Below are 25,817 nucleotides of genomic sequence, written 5' to 3'. Positions count from 1 at the left end.
ACTATCTAAGAGGGTAGTTAAAATGTTACGAGATACTTTATACGTAAGGTATCCTAAGTAAACCCGAGGTAGTTTACTTAGTAATATAGTAGTAGAACGGTATAGTAGAGACGAAACTAAGAGTATAGTATACGGTACTATACGTAAAGTACTTAACCGAGAGGAACTCGATTATTTATAAACGAGGTTAACTACGAAGGAAAACTATGAAAACTATAGGAACTATATAGAAGGAGATTCGTAGATGCTCTATAGTGATCTGTACTGCTCTATCGCAGTCCTATACAGAGTGTACAGTCCATCCCCTATAGCTCTATGTTGCTCTGTACTGCTCTGTCGCAGTCCCCCTTAGAGTATATAGTCTAGTGCCATTCTTAGCCTAGCCTCCCCTTAGCACTTTTACACACTTTGTCTTTTGGTCCTTCCTTGACCTGTTATCTTACCCCTCTACGGGCCTCTCTCCTGGTCAGGTCGTAATAATACTTCTCGGGTACGAGGAGCATACTTTTCTCCTTCGGTTTATAAGTAGCTAAAAGTAGTTTGGGCTTATCTAGCTCGGTATCTTCCTAAGTAGCCTTTTCACTCCTTTTCCTAAAGGTCGCGTAGGAGTATACTTCTCTACTCTAAGTAACAAGACATGGACTTACCATTGCCTCAACGTTCAGTGGCCTACCTCGGAATTCACCAGCATATCCGGTCATTTGAAAGAGTTGTACAGCCACGACTTGGTAAGACGTATCCGCGTCGGAAATGCTGTACGGGCTAGTAGGCCGATGTTCACGTCCAGACCGTTCCGGGATTCCGACCTTGACGGCATTGAGAACTCGGTTTTGACGAAACCGCCATTCACTGGTGCCGTATTGTCAGAGAGCAGGGGGGCCTCAGCTAAACAGCGCTTTTGACACCCAAAAGCCCCTACGGCAGAACATGCCAAGCTGCGAGCGGCGCTATCACATATAGTGCGTTCCCCCGCCATTGTCGAAGTGAAAGGCTGGTCGATTGACCCCAGTGCTTTGAGGCGAGATTTATATACAAGACGAATAAGAGGCGGGGGATGTCCTTGTCGCTGGTCACGTGGTGGATTCACGTGCTTTTTATCACGTGAGCTTTAGAAACCCATCTGCTTTGACTTCCTCTATTGCTATCCATCTACATTACTTAGGTTCTCATTCAAACATGGTGAGGATACTTTACCGACGACACCACCCGCGTCCATCACACGGCGCCCACGCTTCTCGTCAAGTCTTTATCTGAGCACCTGTTGCGCAATGCATGATACCAACCTGCTCTGGTTCCACCACCGCACCCGATCAGCTGGGCCCGTCCACTGATCCCCAAGAAGGTAGAGGGCATCGATCGGGAGAGCGTCCGATATGGCTCCTCACAATTTTCCCAACCCGCCCAGCTTGCCACTGACACCGCCGAGACCCTCGTTGACGGCCTCCTGGCCCAGACCGCCCGAGACCTGGTCGAGTTCGTCTTTGCCCATGACGGGGTTCTTCTTCAGCGAGTCTATTTCGTCGGGTACACAGCCACATTAGCTAGTTACCGACAAGAACACCCCCTTCCACTTGAGAACTGGTAAAGATTCTTAGGAAAGAGTAGCTACAAAAACTAACCTTTGACCAACCCCTGGACTTTGTCCTCGCCCACGTTCTCCATCAGCTTGACCTCGGCGACGGCCTTGGCTTTGTAATACCGCTTGGCCCACCACTCGGCGACGTCGTCGGCGTAGCCCGCAAAGTAGACGGTCGCGGCCACGACAGCGAGGAATGTGAAGATGCCCGTCACCAAGAGGAGGAGCACCGTCGGGTAGGAGTAGGACATGCTGGGGTGCGCTGGGGTGTTGCCGCCAGAGGACATTGTTTTGGAGGGGGGGGGAGTGTTGTTGGTGCAATGTACGAGGTATGTATGTTGTTACACAAGCTTGAGACTGGGGAGCCACGGTGAAAGAAATATGGGAATATGAGACCTGTTCTTCTGCAAGTGTGTCTGGGTCCAGACTCTTAACCACTCACAAAAACCTGCTTCTGGCCCCCTTCGGACCATCGAACGTAATGGGTACGTATTTTGTACCTAGTGTGATAATTCATTTGATTGGCGTGGCTCGCATGGGCATCTCTATCCATCCACCTATCGACAAAGCGAGGTGGCTATCCATCTACGAGGTACAGGGCTATCGATCGATGATCCCACGCAAGCAATACTACAATGTACGTAGTTAGGAGTGGTAGGTCAGCTTGCTGTTCTGTGGTTTGCTCTCCATCCCATAGCGACGTCACAAGTCGATGGGTTCCTCGAACGTCATCGCTTAGCACGTGCTGGCTTATCTTGTGTGCCCACGGCTAGTGCTGAGTATCGACCAATAGACAATCAGGAGCATGATAGGTGGCGAGAGCGATAGCTCATCTGCTACTGGCCACAGACCAAGGGGTATCAAGAGAATTGGACAGGTCAATTTACCCTGACCTTCACAGGGAAGGGCAACTTGACTGTTTTCATACACGATCCCAGGAACCCATAGAATCGACTACCAGCACTGCACCACTCATTCTATACCTGCACCTTCTTGCCCACTCCACCTGTATGAGGGAGTCGTCCTGTGTCTTGTGGGCGGTTCCTTTATCACCATTGATGTCGGCATCCACAGAGATCACTCCGTGTGGTAAAGTTGAAAGTGACAATGCTGAGCTTGGTAGTGTCGACTAAGTGGCGGTAGATGGTCCAGTGCTTCCATGTCCAGATGCTGGGAAGTTTGGAAACGTCCTTCTAACTTAGTTGACCTGGTCTGTGTTGTTCGTACTCGTGCTACTGTGACGGTTCTTCTGGAGCGTGTGCCGTTTCTTTTCGATGTCGCAGAGACCACCAAGCCGTTTCCTTGCGCTCACTGTACAACATGCGAAGGAGTCCGACTAAGAAAGAACCACATGCTGATGCCATTGCGATGTACCTCATACTAAAGGCCCCTTTGTCCCAGCCAGACGGAATAGAGTCTCGAGGAGAAAGCACTATACCACCACCTGGGAGCTTGGGTTGATGTGACCTTTCGGGTGTAGTGGTCAAGATGCCTGCTTCACAGGGCGTTTCGCCGTTTATAGCACAGCGACGGCCTCGTTCAGTTCCGAGTAAGAGAGTTGATGGTACACTTGTCACCATGTTGGAGGCTCCACTAACCGCGATTCGAAGGAGGGAGAAGCTCCCATCGCGAGTCAGCGGGCGAACAGGCAGAGAATAGACAGGTGCGGTTGGGTATAATATAATGAAAGCAATGAGAAGAAGCGCGCCTGAAATCAAGGTCATGACAGCGTAGTGTGGATGGAGGTTAGAATAGATCGAAAGAGAGAGGATGAATACGGTCTTTGTATCTGGACAGTGAAGAATACTTGATGAGGTATTGCACAGAGAGTGCGAGCGAGAGGCGAGAACTGCAATAAAACTTTGTTTCAGATGCTGACCGATACACTGCCTCGTGGAAGGCAACCGCGTTCCAATCCATTATGACAGTATGATGCCCTTCAAATCCTCTTCAATTCGCTGATGCTTCATGGAAACGGACGGGAAGGCGCAAGGGTGCAGTGGTGAGTCCATAGGAAAAGCGCGTGATTGGATCAGTCTCGTAAGTCTCGATAACGTCAAACTTTTGCAGCATGCGGACAATAACGTAGCCGGCTTCCGTCAGCGCAAATTGTTGTCCAAGACAAATTCGAGGGCCGCCGTTGAACGGCAGGAATTCCCAGCCCGGCCGCCGTCCAACCCATCTCTCGGGCTTGAATTCTTCCACATCGGGTCCCCAGATATCTTCCCGATGATGCATAATGTGAACCGAGTAGTTCACTTCTGTCCCCTTTCGCACATAGATTGGCGAATTACCATCCGGACCTCCGCCTCGAGGGAGGGTTGTGTCCCGATTTGATCGGCGACTATTGAAGGGCACAGTGGCATAGAGTCGAAGTGTTTCGGACAGGACGTTTTGCAGATACGAGCAAGCCTTGAGTGTTTCGAAGGTAATCGACTTGGGATCTTCGTAGGTGCCGAAATCCTCTAATATGATCTCACGTAATTTCTTGAAGGCGTCAGGATGTCTGACTAACGAGTAGAACGTGAAGCCAAGTAGACCCGCTGTTGTGTCGCGACCGGCCAAAAGAATGTTTAGCAATTGGCTCCGAAGCTCGATAGGGTCCCGTGTTTGTTGCACAAGTTCCTTCAAGAAAATATACTTCTCCTTCTTTTGGCCCTTTTCCAGGTGGTGCTCACTCAACGACGACAGGTCGGTGGTTAATGCAAGATTGACGTAGTAGTCGGCAAATCTGTGGACTTCCTTGCAATTGTCATAAAAGTGCTTAGGGCTGTATAGCCAATACAGCTCTGCCAATCTACCGCGGACGCCGAGAGCATTGGTGCCGCCATCAAAGCAGGAAGCAAATGCCGTCCAGTCCAGTTCACCAGGTTTCCGGGCCCTTTGCGTGTAGCCCGGCAAAGCGGTGATTTGTGAGTCCACACTTTGGCCAAACAGAAACTCGGTGGCAGAGTCGAGCGTCAGACGAAAGAAAAGCGGGACCAAGTCGACTTGAGCAGTCCACCCGTTCGTGGTGGTGGTCAGATGCCTAAACATGTCTTGGACGTGGATTTCTTCCAGTTGTAAGTCGGCGACCTGCTGGCGAGCAAACTGAGGGCGGAGAAGAGTCCGAGAATGCTCCCTTTGATCGTATCAACAGAGGGTCACACTGCATAGCCTTGAGGGGGAGTGTCTACTCACCATGCTTTGCCGTCAGTAGTGAAGATGCCATTGCCCAACATGGGGAAGAAATTGCCACGTCGCACTTCTCCAAGCTCAAACTCATTGAACTGAGTAGCAAGTATTGCCTGGATATTTTTGGGATCCGATGTCACGTAGCCCATGGTTCCCAGCATATTTTGTTGCCATGTCGATTTTTTGCCAGTCCTGTTGTTGTAGACGTCGAGGAAGTAACTGGGAACAATGTTGTTCTTGTCTGCTTGAACAATCTCCCAGACCAAGTCAATGCCCAACGGCCACCGATAAGGGCGCTCCCAGGCTGGTTGACATCCAAGCTCTTTGGCTTTTCTAGCATGGTAGCGCTTTGCAAGGAAAGAAGCCACTAAGAAGTAGATGATCGACACCCCGATGAAGCCGAGGCCCAGGTTCAGGTAGTGGTTCATGCTGGGCTGATCCAAAGACGAGGCGATAAAGAGGGAGCGCTTGGTTGCAAGCAAGTTGCTCAAGTGTTAGTTGAGGGAAACTACAGCGTCGAGATGTCAGGGATTTAAAGGTCTGATGGACAATGTAGTTTCGCGTAGTAGTACTGGAAGGGGATGTAGGTCCGTGACACTTGGAAACCTTGAGCCTAGGTCACCGTATACATCGTGACCTCTCGTACAGTTCTGATTGACAGGGATTTCCCTAATGTGTACTTCTGGTCTGGCATTGTTCCTATCAGACGTGTGCATCTTTCTCCACCCACCCCATTTCCATGGCTGGGAACTCGGGGGAGGAGTCTGATTAGGCGGGTAACGCCCAGAATCGATCATATTTGAGCCTGTAAGGATGATGTAACAGCTGGATTTGCCCCGGGGTTTCTGGAGCCCACGGCCACATTGAGCATCAGGCGTCCATGAATGGTTCCAGGCCCCCGCGTTGTTCAGACTCATTTTGGGGGCATTTGGTCGTTATTGGAGGGTCGATAGCCTCGGGCTCATCAATTGCACCGACTGAACGAGGATTTCGGCAAGGAATCAAGCCAAGCTGGCTGGGAGGTGTCAGCACCCGTCCGAAGCGTGAGGGGTAGGAGAAATCGAGACAAGGTGATTGTCGGTGGAGTCGCAATACGATGTAGAATACGGAGAATGTCCAGGTATACGAAGGCCGGATACGAGAAGCGCAACAAGGCATCTGCCGGTTGTGTGGCCTGTTTCGAGGTGCGGGTGAACAGAGAGTTTTAGAGATGGTTGCAAACTAAGCAGCCAAAGCTGACGTGGACGAGTAATTGGTCTTGTCCATGGAGGGAACTTGTTGTGCAAACTCTCGGTAACCATCCGTGTCAACCCATTCAGACCAAACATTTGCTCAAGCGTGAGCCGCGGAACGCGCCACACCCCACGAAGTGAGGTTCACCAATTAGTATTGGGACATTATTCAGTGAGACTTACGCCAACTCCCAACTCCCAGCTATTAGCTATTACTTTCCCACGAGTCACAAAGACAAACAAATCCAGCGTACTCGCCACCGAATCTACTTGTGGTTGAAGCTGAACCATAAAAATTCAATGTTGTTGACCAACACGTCAACTGGGTATCGGAATTATTTCATTGTTGGTCCAGGGTCGTCCCTGTAACATATAGTACACCTTTTTTTGGACATGACAGATGTTGCTCAAAGTGGAGGATCTACTGAAATGGGCAGGAAGCAATTCCCAATAATAAAAACACAGCCCGGGTAGGGAGCTTCATTCTTTGACAAAGTTCTCGAGATCTATTCAGAGGTTAGCACCGCCGCAAATTTACCCGGGATTATCAACTCACCTTCGAGCCATTTGACATATTCCTTCTGCTCCTTGTAATCGAGGTACTCTGGAAGGAAGCTGGCCAGTTCCTCGTCAATCCCTCTCTCTTCCAGATACTGGTGGAGCATCTGCTGGAGTTCGGGATCGAGATCCTCAACAGGCGGACCTGCATACAGGCTGCGGGCTTCCGAAGCATCTTTGGTGCTCTGTGCCTCGAGCAGCGAGTCCTTTGGGAAGAAGCAGACGTTTTCGATCTCGATGGTGCCGTCCTGAGCTACAGCCCGAATCTCAATAGCCTTGTTGCCGGGCTTAGTGATTGTAATGGTCATATGAGCAGGGTATGCAGGCGTGACATTAGCCACGTCGTCGACTTCTTCTCCTCCTTCGGCTCTGTCAACCGGGGCAATGCTATCCTCTGGCATAACATCGACCTTTCCTCCTCTTCCACCGGTTTGATTGATGCCTCGTTTTCGCACCTCGAAATCGGGTTCATCAGAAAGAGCACCATCTTCATCGAGGGCATCGAATTCATCTTCGGCTGGGTATTCGGAAAGGTCAGAGACGCTCAATTGGATCTTGATTCTTGTGGTTGTTAGCATCATCATGGAATGTATTGACCAAGATCCTCACTTCTCGTTGCCAAAGTCTCGGGTCAGGACAATCTCGTGCGAGCCAGGTTTGTCTTGGACCTTGAAGGGGCTATTCTCGAGGAATTCATTGATGGCGGCCAGTCTATCATCGCTCTGTGATTGAAGCTCGAGCATGCGTTCATTGTTCAGTTTTGCGACGAGGGCCTCATCCGCTGTGGCCTGCATTAGCCAGATTTTAAGCCATAGTTGCGTCTACTTACATGGGCCTGCAGGCTCTCTTCGGGCAACAGAAGTTGAGAATGCGGGATATGATGTCTTCATAGCCGATTGCCATTGCGGCCGACGAGTTGCGAATCTCGTTATGGACGACACGGACCGGACTACCGGCTGGCGCAGGACGTTCTTGGGCAGTGCCCGGTTGAGTAACCGTAGTGACAACATGTTGAGAACAGAAAGGTGCAAGAGATTTCTAGATTTGAGAAGGAAGTAAAAGGGGGGAGAAAATCTGGACCAGGAAAATGGAAATACGCAGAGATGAAGCAGTTCGAGAAAGTTTCCAATAAATTTTGGCACGAGTCATGTCATCACATGATAGTCATTTTTACGAGTCAGGTAACGGAAAAGGAGACGGCTCGACGGTAACACTTCGACCTTTCTATGTTTGGAGTCTCAAACTTCAACTGTAGAGCATCTCAATAAGTACCGAGAGCAGCTGGTCTGCGCTCTAGGTGAATGGTATCCAAGGACATCAATCTCAACCCACTATATTCAGTTTGGAGGTGTCGAAGGTGTTTCCGTGATAACCTTCGTGCCAGTCGTGTTCTGCGAACCGATCAAAATTCCTTAGATTTAGCCTAGCAGACATCTCGCGTTGCCGGCATGAATTCCTAGGGATGTTCTTGTCTCAGGGACAATTTCTTCTCTCGGTGACGCGGCTATTCCGCTCATCAAAAAATCGAAGTGTCGTTCACCAACGAAACCAAAACCCTCCGCGTTCGTGTCGGAGCGGTAGTGCCATGATCCGAGAGTTTTTGCTGTGTGCATTCTTCCTGCGTCAAGGATTTTGAACTCTCGCAGAGGCATATCGATTTGCGCTCGTGGCGAGTGGTTGTCTATGCGCTTATTGCACAAGAGGCGAATGCTGATACGGCTGATTCGATGGCACCCCTCAAACGGGGAAAGAGAAACAGCCTCGGACGACTTGGTTGATATGACCATATAGAGGACGTTCCTCATATCATGACAGGGCTTTGGGAGGGAAGCTTGATGGCTTGATGCCACCCGACTTCACAACACGAACGAAATCCAGCGTATTCAACCCGCCCCATTCGCCCGCCCATCTCTCAACCTTCTCGCGGCTTACATCGTTTCGAAGCTCGGGGACCCAAAGCCCCGCACGAAACTCACGCTCTTCAGCCTCTTTTCGCTGGGTGATTTTCTCTTCCAGCTTCGTAGGCGGTCTTCCAGGTCGACGCTGTTGCTTGGCTTCAGCCAGTTCTTCATCCTCGCGGTCGATAAAGCTGGTGCCTGCCATGAGCCCTTGTCCTCGACTTCACATGACTCACATACCTCTGCGTAAGTAGTTGCATTTCTTCGTCTGTCAAGGCCCCTGTGGATCCTTGCAGGGCTGACTTGAACCATGCCACCCGGTCGACTGCGATGATCCCAACTCAGCACATAAGCATGTCAATGTTATATAAAGGCCTACCATATATTTGATTTGTCTTCACTGCTGCGTCCATCAGACGGGCCAATTTCTCCTCCCTTGCACCTGCTCGTCGGAGACGCTTTGCATCCCGACTATTCTCATGTAGGGCATTCGGTTTTCCTCCTCGTTTTTTGGATATTTGCTTCTGGACTTTGTTCAGAGAGCGAGCCATGTCGGGTGCAGTATGATGATACAGAAACAATTCTTTCCAAGCCTTGTGAGATTGATGGCTTCCACTATGGGATGCGTTTGTGCACGGGGACCACTGGCAAAAAAATTAGTGGGAGATCGGCAAAACGTCGGCCCGCGCCGGTGAGGCTCGCAAGGCTCCAGACGCGTCGGTCCAACTCGCAGCGCGTGGTTGGGTGGGCGCTTGCCTCACCAGATTGAATGTATGCACGCAATGTAACTCGTACAACAGCAAAGGTCGAGTGTCAACAAAACACCCATGGCTGTGGGCTGTCCATTTACACCTATATTGCTGCTCATTTCCTACAACGGCCGCAGCTTTATCCTTCCCCCTTCCCACTTTGAGTCACCTGTATCTCCCATAAACAGGCGGTGAGCCTGGTGTCCGCATAAAGATGGGCATCAAAGGCAAGTCAATTGACCTCATGTCGCATGCCATACTAACAATATTAGGCCTGTTGCCTGTGCTCAAGTCCATCCAAAAGCATTGCACCCTCAAAAAGTTCTCTGGGCAAACCATTGGGGTTGACGCCTATGGCTGGCTACATCGAGGTGTGGTGGGCTGTGCTTTCGCCCTTGCTCTCGACAAGCCGACCACTATCCACATAGACTTCGTGTTGAGCCGAGTTCGGATGCTTCTCGACTTCGGTGTCACTCCTTACCTGGTCTTTGACGGGGATAATCTGCCCAGCAAGGCGGCAACAAATGCGGCAAGGCGCAAGAAAAGAGAGGAAAGCAGGGCATTGGGGTTAGATTTGTACAAGGCCGGGAAAACCACACAAGCGCAGCAAGAACTTCAGAAAGCCATCGATGTCACCCCTCTTATGGCTCGACAATTGATCGAGGAACTGAAGAAGCTCAATGTCCCATATATCGTTGCGCCATACGAAGCCGATGCACAGTTGGTCTATCTGGAACACAAGGGTATCATCAATGGGATTCTGGCTGAGGACTCGGATATGCTAGTTTTTGGTGCCCACCGGTTATTGACAAAGCTGAATCAATACGGCGAGTTGCTTGAGATTGAGCGGTCGGAGTTCCCTATGTGCAAAGACATCTCGCTTGCAGGCTGGACAGACACGATGTTCCGACGGATGGCGATCCTCAGCGGCTGCGACTATTTGCCAAACATTGGAAAACTGGGTTTAAAGACCGCCCACGGCCTGGTTCGCAAGTATAACGACATCGAAAAGATCCTTCGGATGGTCCAATTGGAAGGGAAGCTGATTGTGCCGAGCGGCTACCTGGAGCAATTTCGCCAGGCAGAATTGACCTTTCTACACCACCGCGTCTTCTGTCCGGTCGGACAAAAAATGGTGTTTCTGAACGAACTTGATCCCGGAATGAGTGAGTCGGATATGCCATATCTAGGCCCTCACGTGGAGGCTACCACAGCACTTGGTGTCGCCTGCGGAGACCTCGACCCGTTCTCGAAGAAACCTCTGAAGCTTAGCGGCAAACCCTTCGTTCGCCCCGCGCTTGGAGAGCGCAGGAGCCAGAGCTATGCATCCGCACCCGAGCTGAAGCCGAAGAAATCGATCGAGACATTTTTCAAGCCTCACCGACAACCGCTTGCTGAGTTAGATCCCAACAGCCTAACCCCTTCTCCGTCACAGCAGCGACTGCTGCAACGGAACCGGAATGCGTCTTGGGAACCAAGACTGGTTTCTTCTGCTCCTGCTTTGAGGCAAAGTGCCACTATACCAGCACCGGTTACTAGTACAACAGACCGCACAGCCTTCCTGGCTAGAGCTTCCACAATGTCAACCTTTCAGTCAGTCAAGAGACAACGACTGTGCTCAGACACAATGGACCCATCAACAACGCCAGATGTGAAACAAAGTCCATTTTTCGCTGCCAAGGGCGAAGACGCCAGTCCCTTGGCCTCGAAGATTCGCAAGAACAAGAGAAATGCCAAGTCTAAATTCGATGTCTTTTCCGACCATTGTGTTAGAGAATTGCTTAAGCCTCGAGTCCAGCAAGCGGCAAGTCCAGCCAAAGGCGACGCGGCGACCGTCTCGGTGCAACCGGAGGTGCGTTGTTCATCTCCAGACCTAGAATCACAGGTGTCCGTACCACAGTCTTCCCCTACAGCTGCATCTCCAAAGCAGCCTTCGAGGTCAGACACGGTTCGGAGAGACGGCACTGCGGCTGTAAGGGAGATCATGGAGATTAATAAAGATGATGATCCCGACGCCTTTGAAGATTTACTCGAATACCATATCCAGAAGCAAAATGAGTCATTGATGAAGACCTTTGCGTTTCAACCCCGAGAAGGCTGGAATAATGTCGCAAGGCCGCTGTTCTCTGCGAAATCGAGGAAGCAGCCGCCTTGTTTTCCACCAGAGAGCCAGGTGGCTATAACTAGCCAGCCTCCGAGTGCCAAAGAGATCCAGTCACGTCGAGAAGCGGATCTACCAAAGACCTTTGGATATCAATCAATCGAGGTGCAGCAGTCAGCCATGAGGTCGCTGAACAAGCAACGTTCCTATGGAGCATCATCTTCGACTGTGGTCAAGCGGGATGATACATCTACGGAAGGCAGGAATGAATGTGTTCTCACAGCTGTTTGGCGACATGATGGCCGCGGTAGTGAGGACGCAATAATACCAAACAGCGAAGATGAAAAGTCGGAGATGGGCTCACCGGCACAGAAGCCCAAGTTTGATCTCAGTTCATTTGCATTTGTACCGGCATGAATGATTTGTCGCTTAGTTTTAGGGGTATTCTGTCTGGCGTCTACTGTGTTTCCAGGGATGCGTTGCATTGCAATGTGGAGGGTTCGGATTGGCTACTGGAGATGAGGCGAGGCGTTGGGCAGAAACGATGAGCTACTAGAATGCCCTCGAGTATTATTGGTTACAAAGAAACCCATGGGCAGTGACACTGAATGATCATGATAGACCACCTCCATGCATCGGACTGGATATGTAATGACTGAGTTCTTTTAATACATGATAAGGATGGACAGGAAACAATAAAGTTTGATCCAACTTGACATGGGAGCCGGGGACGGATATAAAAAGAGACCAAGACCCAGGCGGAACGGTAACAGGATTACGTCATAAGGCTGCGAGGCAGGAAAAATAAGCATAAGGTTGGCGGTAAGCTAAACCCAAAAGAGGAAAACAAAAACAGATGCTAGCCTCGTCTCTCAAGTCCCGGCCCTGCCACATTTTGTTACACCTGCGCTTTTTCCTGCCACCACATTAATTTCTAAGAATTCACTCACTCTCCAGTACTAGACAACCCAACCTCACGGATTTCAGTTATGGCAGCATACTGAGATCCAATCACAACCATGACCACTGCAGGCTCCAAATTTCTCCAGGACTAGAACAAGCTACGCCTCTCTCTCCTCTCTTCCTTCCTCTTCCTTTACATCTGTTCTTCCTCTGCCACAAGAAACTCAGGCAGCTAACCATTCTGTCTCTCAGAAAAAACCAGCTTTAATACCTTCGACCACTACGACTGAATATCAGCATCGCTGACCCTCCGATCGAGACTCACCTTGACCACGATTCGAACCCGGCCAAGTGCCAAAACCTGTGCTCGTGCTGAGTTTCAACATCGACTTCCGTCCTTACGGACGGCAACACACACAAAGACATAAAATCCCCTGTGGACATACCGGATCCTGAGAAGAAGACGGCACAATGGCTCTACGCTTTAGGACAGGGTGGAGAAGATTCGTGCCCTTCATAGGCTACCATCATGTCCTCATGATCTTCATAGCCATTGCAATCATCCTATTATGTGAGTACTTCGCCCTCAAATATTGATTGTTTCCCTCGGAATGCTGACTTGGTTTCTCTCACAGCACTGCTGCTAGCAGGCTGCTCCTCAACCTCTCCGCTCATCCCCGACATCTACCTCATCTCATTATATTATCAGAAATACCCTCCTGTTTTCAGCACAGTACAAGTCGACCCTTCGGTCACCACTGCGATAGCAAATATTGTTGGAAATGCCGACCTGAATGTCCGCGTAGGATACTTTGGCATTTGCATCCGGGTTGATGGAGGAGCATGGATGTGCAATCAAAACTCGACCGCATTGGCCGACCTGGTGTCGATTGATCAAGACCCATTGAATCTCATCTGGGTAGCCAGCACGTTCAAGAACGCCATTGTGTTCCCCTACCTGCTAATCATTGCCATTGTACTGGCGTTCCTCACATTTTTGCTGCTGGCGACTTTCCCAGGCTGGCACACGTCGACAGGACCGGATGGATCAGAGCACGAAGTCCGACCGTTTCCTTCAAGAGCAGTGTCACAGGTGGCGCTAGCAACGATATTTATTTCGTCGGTGTTTGTGTTGGTCAGCGTGATGTGGCAACACACCGCGGCTGTAGCAGCAAGCACGGTAGCGCAGGACTTGGGGAATGGAAGTGTCAAGTCGGGAGTCGGCACCGCCGCAATGGTGCTTGGTTGGTTCGGTTTTGGATTGCTTGTCGTGGTCACGCTTGGGCTCTTGGTCATGATATTGAGCATTCAATTGCTGGACCGCCTGACCGATGAGGTATGTTTGCATGCTCCCGAGATCTTCCTGTGGATATACGCTAATATTGTCAACAGGACTAAGAAACATGTACACTCGACGAAATTGAAGAATGTTTTGACGGACACGAATGAAGCAGACGATTGGATGTGTAATATCTCCTTGCGAAATGCGACAAAAGGGATAGGAGAGTCAACATTATGTTTTCTGAAAGGATCCAAAACTAGCGGACTGGACATAGCGACTCAACCAGGAAATTGGCGTTTATGGGTAAATAGATTTCTCGACATGGTTCAGCATCAACCAAGCATTTCCTTGCACTGCGGGTGCAAATCAGTACAGGACACACAACAAAAACATCACCACCGACTCTCTCACATACATTGGTTAGTTGGGGCGGGGCACTGGTAACGACAAGGGACGGACGGATGGATTGGAGGGACATGCGTGCATGCATACATTAGAGAGGAATGGAATGTTCATAGTCACAACATGGCGAAGCCTGGTCGGAAGTGCATTGAGAAGAAGGCCGGCCGCCTTGCCTTGCCTTGCCTTGCCTTGCACCACAATCGGCTGTGGGATGATGTGTGTATGATTGATCACAACACAGACCACAAGAGCAAGAAGCAATTAATCATACAAACATTGTCTTTCTTCTTATCTTTCTGAAGTCAGACACGGATCACATATACATTTGCTTACTGACTTACTTTGGACGAGGTACGCGTAGTACATAAGGTATGCGGTATGCGGTATGCGGTATGTCATGCGGACATTTTATACGATATGCGACGCGACAAGCCCTATGTTCCGTGTAGATGCCACATGCTCGGTCCATACTCGGATAGTTCTGATAACACTAATCCCACGACCTGGCCTTGCGATGCAACTCGTGCAGCAGGGTCGGGAAGCCGCTGATGGGCAGCGGGGCGGAGCAGTCGTGCAGACGCACGGCCAGGACCAACAGCTTCGTCTCGGACGGCTCGTCGAGGCGGACGGGGACGCGGAACCGCTGGCCCGACTGGACGACGGCGTCCTTGACGGCGGTGAAGGCCGCGATCTCGGTCCACGGGTCGTGCTGCAGCAGCGACCACGGGCTGGCGCGCGACATGGACAGTGTGGTGTAGAAGAAGCCCGTGACGCGGGTGAGAAGGCCCGCGAGCTCGGCGCTGCCGTGCCGGAGGCGCGAGCGGATCGTGCCTTGGATTTCGGGGTTGATGTTGTTGTGATTGTTGTTGTGATGATTATTGTTGACGTGCCGTGTGCCCGTGGGTGTGAGGTTGTTTGTCGACGACGACGAGGAAGTCGCATCGCCGTCCGGCTCAAAGTAGAACAGACTGGCCCGCAGGGCGTTGGCGGCGTTGTCGAGCCGGGCGCGCCACTCGGGCTCGCGCATCTGTCGCTGCACCATGTCCTCCAGCTTGGCCATCTTGTTCCACTGCCACAGCGTCACCTTCTGCAGGTGCTCGTCGATGGGTGGGTTGAGGCGGTGCAGGCGGTCGCGGATGCCGTCGGTCGCGCCGCTCGCGATGAACTCCTGCCACTGGTTCTCCGAGTCCAGCTTGCTGTGGAACGTGCGGCAGATCTCCTCGAAGCCGCCGATGCGGATCGCCCGCGGGATCTTGACCTCGGACTCCTGGATGCCTGTGCCGATCGAGACGAGCACGTCGAGCGACGGACTGTGCGGCTCCGGCCACAGCTTCCTGATCTCCTCGACGGCCCCGGGCCCCGGGCAGTTCATGTGCAACGCCCCGTCAAAGTACAGGGTCCCCGTCTCAGCCTTCTTGAACGGGGCCAGATAGAACGGCGCGGCCGCCGTGGCCAGCCCGGCTTCCCAGATCCGCATCCCTTTGCTCTCGTCGTCTTCGCGCTCAAAGTCACTGCCCGGTCCCAGATTCGGTCGGTTGTAGCTTGTGATCAGGTGTGCTCGCTTCCCGAATTCTTTGGTCGCAACCACGGCGACGCGGGTCGAGCACTGATGATGGCGAGTGCGCGCGGACCCGAAGAGACTGGTCTGCGTGCCGAAGAACTTCTTGAGCCCGGTCTCCAGCGGCGTCGAGTCAAATAGGGCCTGGTACAGGCCGAAGGACATGACCACGCTCGTGACAAAGTGGCCCAGGCCGATCTTCGTCAGGAGGCTGCCCGCTCGCGGGTAGGCAAAGGTCGAGGACGCAAACGACTTGAAAGCCTCCGTCATCAGGCTGGTCTGGGTGTTGGCGTCTCGGTCTCCCATTGTCAGTGCCAGTGCGATGATTCCACCTGCCCAGACGATAAGTATTTCTTCATCGTGTCTTGCTCTAGAACGACAACTACTTACCGGTGCTGGTTCCGACGACAAGATCGAAATAGTCGCGGAAGGGAATCGGCAGGCCCAGCCTCTTCTCCATCTCCTGGATAATGGCAAGTTCGATGATGCCCCTAATGCCGCCGCCGTCCAGGGTCAGAATGCGCACGCCGGCGCACCGCGGCCGTTCTCTGATCAAATGGGAATAGTTGTCGCCCATCCGCGCACTGCAGAGTGGACAGACCTCGAATGTCCACGCCGATTCGAAGCTCTCCGACGGCCGTCCCAGCTCGCGGACACATTGGACGCAGTATCCGTGGCCACAGTGCAGGACATTCTCGGGCACCGCCTGCAGGCAAGCCAGACAGGTGATGTTGCTGGTCATCCGGGTCCATTGCCCATTGTGCTTTTGCATGACGGCCTGTCGAACTCTCCTGATCTTGCCTGGCGCGGGCTTCGTCATCGACCGGTGCCCGGTCCCATCCTCACTCACCACGCTTTCATAGTGGACCAAGAATCGAGCTCGAATCGCGCTCACCAAGTGGGTGTCCAATTGATATCTCGGCGTGAATTCCCCGTCCGCTCTCTTTTTGGATGTCGACAGATGGAGCCGTTGGTGGGCAGTGCCCGGGCCGTTGGTGCAAAAATCGTTCTCTGAGAACTTGTACCCGCATTGCTGGTACTTTTCTTGGTACTCTTGCAGGGCGCTGTGACAGTGTTGTGCCAGGGAGAATTCTTCCTTGTCACTGTCGCTAAAGCGGTCGAAGAGGTGTGCTGGGTCCACCACTACAGCAGCATTTCAGTCAAGGGACGCCAACTGGTGATCGGCACAGCCAAAATAACTGGAAGGAAACGTGTTCTATTACCATGGATGAGACTCCTCATAGCCCAAACAACAAAACTCAGCGCGATAATATCAGGTATCATTGCCTGCGCCGTGCCCGATGGTGAAGACTCGAGTGCCAGCCGCAAGAAATTGGCGACGTGATCGGAGAACGACTGCGGATTGGGCTTGCTGATGCGGGCGACTTCGTTGAAATTGAAGGCCCCGTCATTGGTGCGAAAGTGTTCAAAGGCCGAAAAGAGGATCTGCGAGAGGGACGAGACGTTGTACTTCATCCAGCCCTTGGAACGCATGCTGATCGCTCGCTGCGAGGCCTCGTCGATCTGGGTCCGCAGCTTCAGGTATTGCGAGAACATGGTTTCGTCGCCGCGTTCATCAATGTCGTTGACGTGGGGGATGCAGCAGCAAATGATCTTGTCGTACAGGGCGTCGTAGAGGTCGCGGTTCCGGTAAATGTGCTTGCTGAAGCCGTCTTGCCGGCTGTTGTAGTCATCGACAAAGTCCTGCAGGATGGACGAGGACTTCCACAGAAAGGCCTGGCGGTCCAAGTAGAGCCGCTCCAGCAGTTCGTTGTCCACGAACTGGCGGCTGTGACCGAGGGCGCCGTTGCGGACGATTATAAGCGTCTTGCGCGACGGGTAGTTGACCGAGTGCATGACGGCGGTGGCGGCCCACTCGAGTGCGTTGACGAGCAGCAGCGTGATGTTTTGGTCCTCGTTGGTGACGAAGACGACGACGTCGCTGACGGCGTAGAGGAATCGTGCGTAGAACAGTTCGGCCCCTTGCTGGCCGTGCCGCGCGTAGCTGGCCGCCGTCACGGGCGCCTTGTACAGGACATTGGCCTCCGTGGCGTCTTCGTTGGCGATATTATGGTTGTTATTATTGGTGGTCGTCGGCATGGTCGTTCTGGCCCTGGTGCCTTGATCTGCGGTGAATCGTTCGGCATTTGTCTGGGCCGCCCCAGCAAAGAACCCCTCGCAGTCGGCAAACAAGGTGAAGCCATCAGTGGCGTCCGTGGATGAGCCGGAGTTCGAGCTCGAGCCCTTTTCGTCCTTGTAGAGATGGACGCCCAGCGTAGTTGGGTCTGCGGCGTGGTCGACGTGGCCCGACCGGGTGACTGGCATCTCCTGCTGCGAAGATATGGCAGCCATGATGGTGTCCACCCGGCTTTGGTTCGTGGAGAGGTTGTAAATGTCGTCATCTTGGACCTGTTGGACGTTGAGATTCCCCAACAAGAGCATCGCCCTTACCAACGTGGACTTGCCCACCCCGGACTTGCCGATGAAGGAGACAAAGGTGGGAAACGTCGCTGCAGTTGAAGATGTTGTCGGATCGGCGCCCATCGGTTCACACAGGGGACCAAATCGATCGTAGACGTACAGAACTGGTTGGGAGTTGCGATGGCGGATGTTGAACCATCGCGTGGCGGCATTCTGTTCGTGCAGCTGCCTCAGCGTCTCTGTCTGGTCTTCGGAGTGAATGATGTCCCTGACCAACAGATGCTGCACCGTCAACCCGACCGGGACGTGCGAGGCTGCGAGCTTGGAGCTCTTGGGGAGGTGGCCATCCCAGCAGTGGCCGTGGAACCGGCATTCCTTGAGATTGCAGTCATCCTTGTGGCAGTGGAGCGAGTAATAGTCGGGACATTGTCTGGTCCTAGAGCATCGAGCAGCCCATTTCCAGGGTATCGGTTTGCCGCAATGGCACTTGCATCCTGAAGTGACATCCTAGAATTGAAGGGGGGTTATTACCTCAACCTGAACGTCTGGAGCATTGCTGTGTTGGTGTATGTCGGGGGAACTTACCATGAAGGACGTCCCAGTTACTCACTTGGCTTGTAGGGTTAGAAGCCACTCTCTAAGCTTTGTGGGAGGGAAGCTTGTATGGCCAGAGTTCCGTATAGTAGAGGCAGTCCTACCCCTTCCCACAGTGTAGGATTCACACTGGACTCTTCCATGGGATCCTCAAGAGAACATCCACGACCTCAACCACAGCCTCTGTAGTGAGGCACAGGGCACCGCCCACAGGCTCACTTCCAAGCCCTCGTCAGCATCCTTTGTGTCGACTCATCAGGCTGAAAGGCAACAAGAACCCCATCCACTTGCGCCGCTGCCAAGGGTGGATACGAGCGTGGGACAGGGTCGCGAACCAGCAAAATGCTCGAGGCGGTATATTGTCCATTGACTCTGGCGGCTAGACCTCTGGTGGCTAGCTGAACAACTCCCGATTTGATCAGGGCTCTTTGGAAGGAACTTTGGTCGCGATGGTTCATGTGCTCGGCGCCTCCTCCATCATCTTGCAGAGAAGAAGGTCGCCCTATCCCTTGCTTGCTCAGACAAAGAACAGGGAATCTGTGTCAAGATCCGGGCTTGGAAAATTCTTATCCAGCCTGAGAGGCGAGCAATAGTGGCAGTCGAGATAGAAAGGCGGTGTCGTGTCCAGGGGTTGAGTTCGTCCATATCCAGTCGTATCACATTCCTCCATCACGTCGCTAGCACAGATACAGAATAGTCCGTGGGACTCTGACCCTTTTTGAGGCTGAGAAAACAACACAAGTGAACAGCACATGGTCTGGCCCTGTTCCCGGACCCCCTTTGCCCTCGCTTTGGAAACGCCCCTAGAAAACGTGTGGGGCCCTGGGGACTCAACGTCTAGATATTTGCGCCTTGTCACTATTATTACTTCCGTCGCCTGGTCTAGATACCTGACTCTTTTCCTTGCCACTCGTCTTGAGATCTCACAACGATCATACAGTTGGTAAGCACCGAGCCCGGACGGCTCTCGAGGCTCGGGTCTCGATGTTTCGCTCCTTCAGACACCAGCCTTCACACCACTTGGTCGGGCGACCTTCTTCGCTTGAACTGAGGGCGAGCTTCATAAGTGTCTGGGTAATGGTCAAACCGGTCGTTGGATGGAGGAGTTGTGGCGCCGCACAAGACCTCCACAAGCTTCAGGACCATCCGGATCGCGAAGGTCATCGTGAACGAGTAGAAAAGACAAGCAGTTACGTCCAGTGCCTGGTCTCTATAAAGAAATCAGTATGCACTCAGCCGAGCACCGGTTTGTACGCAGACTGACCGGAACCTAGCACCCATTGTTTTGTCAACCAGCCTCGAATACCCGTCAAGACCGGTGGTTTCATCACTGCAAGGGCCAGCGTCAGCGATGAGAACAAATCTCTGAACTTTGTTTGCAGGGGCTTACTCTGCGAAGAAGGCTGTAAGTAGCATTCCAATGATTCCACCACCAGCGTGGACGGCAAAGATAGCCAATTTATCTGCCGGCAGGACGCTATACATGATCATCCTTAGAATCTTGCAGAGAATGGCACCGACGACGCCAAAGATGGGGGCATATTTGACAGGTACCTGCAACAAGTCAGTCAATGTCCGGGTAGCTTCTCAGAGAAACCAGGGGTTCAAGGCGACTCACGTATCCGGCAGCGGGAGTAATGGCCACCAGCCCAGCAATCACACCGTCACAGAACTCCTGAATTGACGGGATATGGATCAAGGTGTCTGGTTCCGTCGATACCCTCTTGTCAAGCCAGCCCAAACCCCAGTGAAAGAGTAATCCAATTGTGCCTCCTGCGCTGGCAGCAGCCTGTGTGGCTAAGCAAGCCGACACGGCACGAAGGTTCGCCCCAAGGGCCGAACCGCCGTTGAAGCCAAACCATCCGACCCAAAGCAAACAAGTGCCCAATGTCATGTGGTTGATGCTATAAGGCAAACTCGACGTTTCGCGGTCCAGGCTAGCTGCCGGCCTCTCTGGAGGAGTTTGTGGCCGTGACCCTCGAGCGTGTCCATTGACGGCGTGTTCTGTCTCGGGGAAATTCGTTCTCAATTCGACTTCGCTGCGGGCAGTGCGATTTCTCACAGATAGCCATTTCCAGACTTTCCACGTCTTCAGATCGATCTCAAACGTCTGTCTTCGAAGGACGAGCGTCGTCTGCCAATTTGCGGCTTCGAATTGTGAAATGGTGGCAAGAGCAGCGACTGAGGAACCAGAACAGACGTGCACAGCGGTACCACCAGCAAAGTCCATTGCTCCCCTGAGTTTGGACCAGCCTAGAGGATGCCATGTCCACCGGGCAACAGGACAATAAACAAGAGTTGTCCACAAGGTAATGAAAAGAACGTATCGACCGACACGAGTCTTGCCTGCCGCTCCGGCCGACACCAGGCTTGCTCTGCAAACCAGCGTTAACTATCTGATTCAGCAAATCGTCCAAGGGAAACTCACGTGAAGCATGCAAACATGCCCTGATAGAAGACATAGACCATCTCTGGAATCTTTGGTCCCGACAGAACCAATGGAGAAGGACCTTGTATACCAACGGGTCGAGCGGTAACGTCAATATATGCATTTGCTCTTGTATCTCCGCCATACCAGGAGACACTCTGCAGATCAGCCGAGTTATACGTTGCGGGAGAGAATGCAAGAGCGTATCCCCACAGATACCACTATCTACCGTCAGACACAGCGTTGATGCCACAGGGGAATTGGTACACTCAATACTTACCACGCATCCTACCACACCCGTGGTGATCAGTGGGAGGCGGACCAAGGTGAGTGTAAAGTCCCGTTTCGAAACACCAGAGAAATGGAGGCACAGCCCAGGGATCATAAAGTAGACTTGAGCAGCTGCCACTATCATAAAACCGATATCAGCTCCCTATAGGTAAGTCAGAAAATGAGGCCGTGACAAGTCAGCTTGCCATGAAGAGAACTTTCCTGAAAGTAGCGCTCTGGTTGTAATTTCAACTCCTCGTATGTCACCGTCGCATTCGGTCGAGGGGTAGCTGGCACCGGGCCAAAAGTAAAGACCTCTTCAGTTGCCATATCTTACTCTGCTCGTCGGACAGCTAAGTAATAAGTGAGGATGCCTGTTCAGGTGATAACAAACCTGGGACAGGTGGCTCATATATGAGTTCGGCTGCAAGCACTTCTCGACGAGGAGAATCCAGCCTCTGGGCTGATAATGCCACTTATCCCCTATTCGAACTGGCTTAGCGATAGGTCGCCAATGTCAATCTGTGTGATCCGGATTGCTGCGTGGCTGCCTGTTCGGGTCGTGTTATTGGGCTGTATGCTGAGAGGGGCGGCGGCCAACCTTGTGACCAGGTAAGGACTTCGCCTCCATCAATGGTGTGCGCCTTGGTGTGAGTCCCAGGGCAAGCCGTTTTCCTTGTCTCCGAGTGAGCAGAACGGTCGATCCCTCCGCGAGCCTCAAGAAAATGTCTCTCGGAGAAACTAGCCTTGTGGGACAATTGCTGGTGTCAACACCAATGTGGCTGTCAGCGGCGAGGCTTTTTAGAAAGGAACCGTCTGCCTGGCACTTTCGTTGCCTTGCAGCTTCCACACACGCCCTCCCTTTCCTGCTAGTTCTTGTCCAGCCACCAATAATATAGGCAATTCTAATCCCACGTCAGAACCAATGGCAAGGTTGCGAAACGGCTTTCCTTACCAGTGAATGCCTCCCATGCTCGCGCCAGCATTTTGGTGGCTGACACCATCTGCATTCATTAACCATCTCGTCCGGCCTCTGACACGCTCATCATTCTTATCTCGTGCCATCTGGTGACAGATGCATGTAGATACCTGCATGTCGTTAGCTTTCTGAGACGATCTTTGTTTATAAAGATGAATTCGGGGAGCCGTCACCCTGCCCACACCCAGCGACGAGAAAAGCATAGCTTCGAAAGGCAAAGATGGGCCGTGGGAGAACTTCCACTGTTCGAGGAGGACTTAACCGCCTGGGACGGGAATGATCCACAAAATGTGCAAGACCTCATCAACCTCGTACAAGACCTTCGAACGGGAAGCGTGGGAGGGCTGGACGACCTCAGTACTTATCCAATTCTTCATCGCCGCATCATCCTAGAAGACCCTTCCCAATTAGTCCCCAGCACAGACAGTGGCATGACCGCTGGCTCTCTCAAGTATGTCATCAACCATTTGACGACAGGGAATCACGCTCCAAAAAATCAGCACCAAGACGGCTTCTTGAAGTGGATAACCCAAATCTGCATCACCATCTGGACGTACCGTTGTGATCAGGCAGACTGGCGGGCATTGAAACGGAGTATCAGCGAGTCAGTATTGAGCAACGACTTCGAGCCCGCCGTAAATGATGCGGCATATCTCACCATCATCGCGTTCGTCCTGGGTGAGGATCTTGATCAGATGCTCGTGGAATATATTGATGCTGTGGTGTGGAATTCCAAAGTCGAATTCGCCTGCGAAATAGAACCGCTGCGAAGTACCATCAGTCGTTAGTGGTCCCTTAATCCCCTTTCACGTTGCCTGATCACCAGAGACATCCGCTGACCGCTTGAAGGCGAGCGAAGATCCTTGGTCGAGTTCATGTATCTCACTTTCTCGCGTGTGATGCAAGAGCTGGCGTACTGTGGCGACAAACAACTGTTAACTTTGGGCTTGAGACTTCATGCACGCTTGACACAGCTGGGATTGGACTTGAGAAGACCGTTCGCGGGCACTCAGGACTTCAACCGTGCTCAATATCCAGCGGCCTTTGAAGCCACGTTCCTAGAAGCACTGATGGCAGAGCAGGGAACTTTGAGAACTAGGTGTAATGCCGGGGTTGTGAATGGGGCGGAATTGCAGCATTGGAACCCAGTGCCGAGAAGATTCGGCAATGGTGAGGCAGCCGTGGCAGCATTCGCTGGCTTATTCAGGAGAAATAGACAACAACCTGCTCACACCCACTTGGAGAATATCCTGAAGGATGCAATGAGAGCGATAGCGGAGCGCAGGAGGAAAATTGTCGATGCTGTTCAAAAGCTGAAGGATGAGAGAGATGAAACCGACGGGAGCAACGCTACGCCGGAGACAGATTTCCATGCCCATGGCGGGCTTGCACATCACGGAGCAAATGGAACAGCCGAGATATGATGCTGATCAAACCCGCTCCAGAAGCAGGAACGTGGGAAGATACCAACCCCGGTGCTGCATGAGGCGTTTGAGGCGAAAAGAGAAGTCAAGACAAAATTGGGCCAGGGAAACGATGATATGAATGTTTATATATGTGGATATGTCGTTCCAGAGATGTCCATGCTGGCCCCTCCCCAGCAGGGGCGCCTTAAGTTCGCAAACGTAATGAATATTCCCGAAGGAGCAAAACATGAACAATGAAAACTGCTTGTGGAAGCATTTGAACCCCGGGCGTGAAAAGTGCCACTGGAGGGCGAGTTGCGTTACCGCATGGCATTACGGTGGATCAGTCGGCCACATTCGTGCAAGTTCTCAAACTTCCCTTGTATGTGCCCGGGCATGCAGAGGGCACTTGTCAAATGATGCCCGCCGATCTGGCTCGAAGTGCTGCTGATTCGAGACAAGAGTGGAGTGGTGAAGAACAAGATGCCGTTTCCAAGGACGACAGACTGCTCGGGACACTGAGAGCAGGATCAGATGTGGCCTCGGGGAGAGGTACATCCATAGGTCCCCTTAGAGTGGCTTGCTGAGGAGGTGGAGTTCGTCGACGACGAGGTTAATCCGTGGCTTTGACGACCTGTATCAAGCTCGGGATGAGCTGTGTCAAAAAACTTCTGGGTAAGCAAAGCTGCCGCCACACTGACGTTGAGGCTGTCAATATCTCCCACGTCAGGTCTGGCATTCGGAATCCCTGCAACACCATCCACCATTGTCCGCATAAACTCTCGAATGCCAGTCTCCTCATTACCGAGAACCAGGACGCAAGGATGTTTCGATAACGAGCCTGCAACACCCAAAGCTTTCTGTCCCTTTTGTTGCATGATCCGCCGCATCATTCCCCCATCAGCTTCCGGTGCATCGGCAGCGAAGAACTTCCATCCATTTTTCCGCGAGTCTCTGATGAACTCTCTTTCGTTCTTGATATGAAGAATGGGCATGTACTCAAAGGCTCCGGCAGAAGCCTTGACACTGTTGGTTGATATGGGTGCAGTCCCGTGCTCAAGGATGAGGATAGCGTCGACCCCCAAAAACCAAGCCGACCTAACGATAGCACCGAAGTTGCCGGTGTCCGTGATACAATCAAGCAAGAGCATGAAAGGATACCGATTCGGGGGTCGAACAGATGGGATTGTGGCTTTGCTTCCAGACGCACCGAAAACGGTGTTGATCTCTCGATCCTCTTCAGATGCACAACCGACTGTGACAGCGATCGAGTCGGACGGTTGAGGTACCGTTGACAAGCTAGTCACAGGCAGTTTCGGAATTGGAGAGGCCTCCAGGATCCAGCCGTTATGTGGTCGCCCATCCGACGCTTTGGCGAAGACACCTTGCCAGCGAGGTCCTTGAACTGCCGTAACGTCTATCCCGGCCTTTTCAGCAAGGTTATGGATTTTTTTGTGAGTTTGGATCTGCTCCAAAGACTCTTTGGGCTGGAGTGCTTTGGCCCTCTTCGTCTGTTTGTCATAGCCTGGAGGGAGCAGCCTGTAGAGCTTGTGGAGCTTCCGTCGCCGAGCTGTGAGAGCAGACAAGACGGAAAATGTCCCGTACAGAAATTCCGATCCCGCTGTCGTGTAGGGGATCGAAGCTGGAACGCCCCTGTCAGAGCGCGCCGATCTCGTGCCTTTCACATCCTGCCCTGGCTGTACAGTTCTGGGACCCTTGCGTCTTTTCTGGCCTCTCCGCCTTTCTTCGCCTGGTATGATGACCTCCTTTTTCTGCCCATCCTCTCCTTCTGTGTTCAAAGAGTCCGATAGATGATCCCGGTCTTGCTGAGGCTCTGCAGTGGGCTTTGTATAATGGTTTTGTAGGTTGTTCCTGCTTTGCTGACCCCTCCGAATTCCCTTTTCAATTGCGCCAGTCAATGAAATGCAACGTGCGGGTTGAGGCCCATGGGTGGAGACGGATTTAATGGCACGGGGAAAGCGGAGGACATGGCGAGTGAATTGTAGCATTCACGACTTGGTCGATGACGGAGAGACTACTGTAAGTCGAGTTGCGGACAAAGTGAAGGGGAATTGAATTCTGTAAAAGTTGGAGAAATAAAATTGTCGTTAGTCGCAGGCGACGCGGAGCGCGTTCACTTCTCACCCACGAGGCTGTCACTTTCGAGTGCAATCTGATTTGTCTGCAACTGCGATTTCCTTACCACACTCTCACTTCCCTGTATAATCCAGATCTATGTGCGACATGTGGCTCTCCGAGAGCCTCTACCGCCTTGAGAACTTCACA

The 25,817-nt window shown here is 52.3% G+C and overlaps 10 protein-coding genes across 10 annotated transcripts; 3 read left to right on the top strand and 7 right to left on the bottom strand.

Annotated features, from left to right (window-relative positions):
• Positions 1-579: 579 nt before the first annotated feature.
• On the bottom strand, positions 580-1,863 carry AYO21_07028 (hypothetical protein; the record flags this gene model as incomplete). The annotated part of the gene is made up of 4 exons (XM_022656986.1): positions 580-591; positions 648-849; positions 1,386-1,512; positions 1,620-1,863. The coding sequence occupies 4 exons, from the start codon at positions 1,861-1,863 to the stop codon at positions 580-582; spliced, it is 585 nt and encodes a 194-aa protein (XP_022510785.1).
• Positions 1,864-3,526: 1,663 nt separating this feature from the next.
• On the bottom strand, positions 3,527-5,178 carry AYO21_07027 (hypothetical protein; the record flags this gene model as incomplete). The annotated part of the gene is made up of 2 exons (XM_022656985.1): positions 3,527-4,697; positions 4,757-5,178. 2 exons carry the CDS (start codon positions 5,176-5,178, stop codon positions 3,527-3,529), a joined length of 1,593 nt encoding a protein of 530 aa, XP_022510784.1.
• Positions 5,179-6,462: 1,284 nt separating this feature from the next.
• Positions 6,463-7,550, bottom strand: AYO21_07026 (hypothetical protein; the record flags this gene model as incomplete). Its single annotated transcript, XM_022656984.1, has 4 exons — positions 6,463-6,488; positions 6,539-7,101; positions 7,150-7,321; positions 7,370-7,550. 4 exons carry the CDS (start codon positions 7,548-7,550, stop codon positions 6,463-6,465), a joined length of 942 nt encoding a protein of 313 aa, XP_022510783.1.
• A 796-nt stretch (positions 7,551-8,346) lies between these two features.
• On the bottom strand, positions 8,347-8,989 carry AYO21_07025 (hypothetical protein; the record flags this gene model as incomplete). The annotated part of the gene is made up of 3 exons (XM_022656983.1): positions 8,347-8,629; positions 8,679-8,763; positions 8,818-8,989. The coding sequence occupies 3 exons, from the start codon at positions 8,987-8,989 to the stop codon at positions 8,347-8,349; spliced, it is 540 nt and encodes a 179-aa protein (XP_022510782.1).
• A 412-nt stretch (positions 8,990-9,401) lies between these two features.
• On the top strand, positions 9,402-11,705 carry AYO21_07024 (hypothetical protein; the record flags this gene model as incomplete). Its single annotated transcript, XM_022656982.1, has 1 exon — positions 9,402-11,705. One exon carries the CDS (start codon positions 9,402-9,404, stop codon positions 11,703-11,705), a length of 2,304 nt encoding a protein of 767 aa, XP_022510781.1.
• Positions 11,706-12,662: 957 nt separating this feature from the next.
• Positions 12,663-13,589, top strand: AYO21_07023 (hypothetical protein; the record flags this gene model as incomplete). The annotated part of the gene is made up of 3 exons (XM_022656981.1): positions 12,663-12,762; positions 12,827-13,527; positions 13,584-13,589. 3 exons carry the CDS (start codon positions 12,663-12,665, stop codon positions 13,587-13,589), a joined length of 807 nt encoding a protein of 268 aa, XP_022510780.1.
• Positions 13,590-14,365: 776 nt separating this feature from the next.
• Positions 14,366-18,408, bottom strand: AYO21_07022 (hypothetical protein; the record flags this gene model as incomplete). Its single annotated transcript, XM_022656980.1, has 4 exons — positions 14,366-15,765; positions 15,824-16,576; positions 16,657-18,290; positions 18,386-18,408. The coding sequence occupies 4 exons, from the start codon at positions 18,406-18,408 to the stop codon at positions 14,366-14,368; spliced, it is 3,810 nt and encodes a 1,269-aa protein (XP_022510779.1).
• A 1,051-nt stretch (positions 18,409-19,459) lies between these two features.
• On the bottom strand, positions 19,460-21,476 carry AYO21_07021 (hypothetical protein; the record flags this gene model as incomplete). Its single annotated transcript, XM_022656979.1, has 7 exons — positions 19,460-19,658; positions 19,713-19,778; positions 19,839-20,002; positions 20,067-20,823; positions 20,877-21,097; positions 21,157-21,309; positions 21,414-21,476. 7 exons carry the CDS (start codon positions 21,474-21,476, stop codon positions 19,460-19,462), a joined length of 1,623 nt encoding a protein of 540 aa, XP_022510778.1.
• An 801-nt stretch (positions 21,477-22,277) lies between these two features.
• AYO21_07020 (hypothetical protein) lies at positions 22,278-23,549 on the top strand (the record flags this gene model as incomplete). Its single annotated transcript, XM_022656978.1, has 2 exons — positions 22,278-22,908; positions 22,975-23,549. 2 exons carry the CDS (start codon positions 22,278-22,280, stop codon positions 23,547-23,549), a joined length of 1,206 nt encoding a protein of 401 aa, XP_022510777.1.
• A 512-nt stretch (positions 23,550-24,061) lies between these two features.
• AYO21_07019 (hypothetical protein) lies at positions 24,062-25,540 on the bottom strand (the record flags this gene model as incomplete). The annotated part of the gene is made up of 1 exon (XM_022656977.1): positions 24,062-25,540. The coding sequence occupies one exon, from the start codon at positions 25,538-25,540 to the stop codon at positions 24,062-24,064; it is 1,479 nt and encodes a 492-aa protein (XP_022510776.1).
• Positions 25,541-25,817: the final 277 nt, after the last annotated feature.

The sequence above is a fragment of the Fonsecaea monophora genome, assembly GCF_001642475.1.
Source record: "Fonsecaea monophora strain CBS 269.37 chromosome Unknown Scaff51, whole genome shotgun sequence".
NCBI classification, from domain to species: domain Eukaryota; kingdom Fungi; phylum Ascomycota; class Eurotiomycetes; order Chaetothyriales; family Herpotrichiellaceae; genus Fonsecaea; species Fonsecaea monophora.
This window is presented reverse-complemented; position numbering and strand designations above follow the sequence as displayed.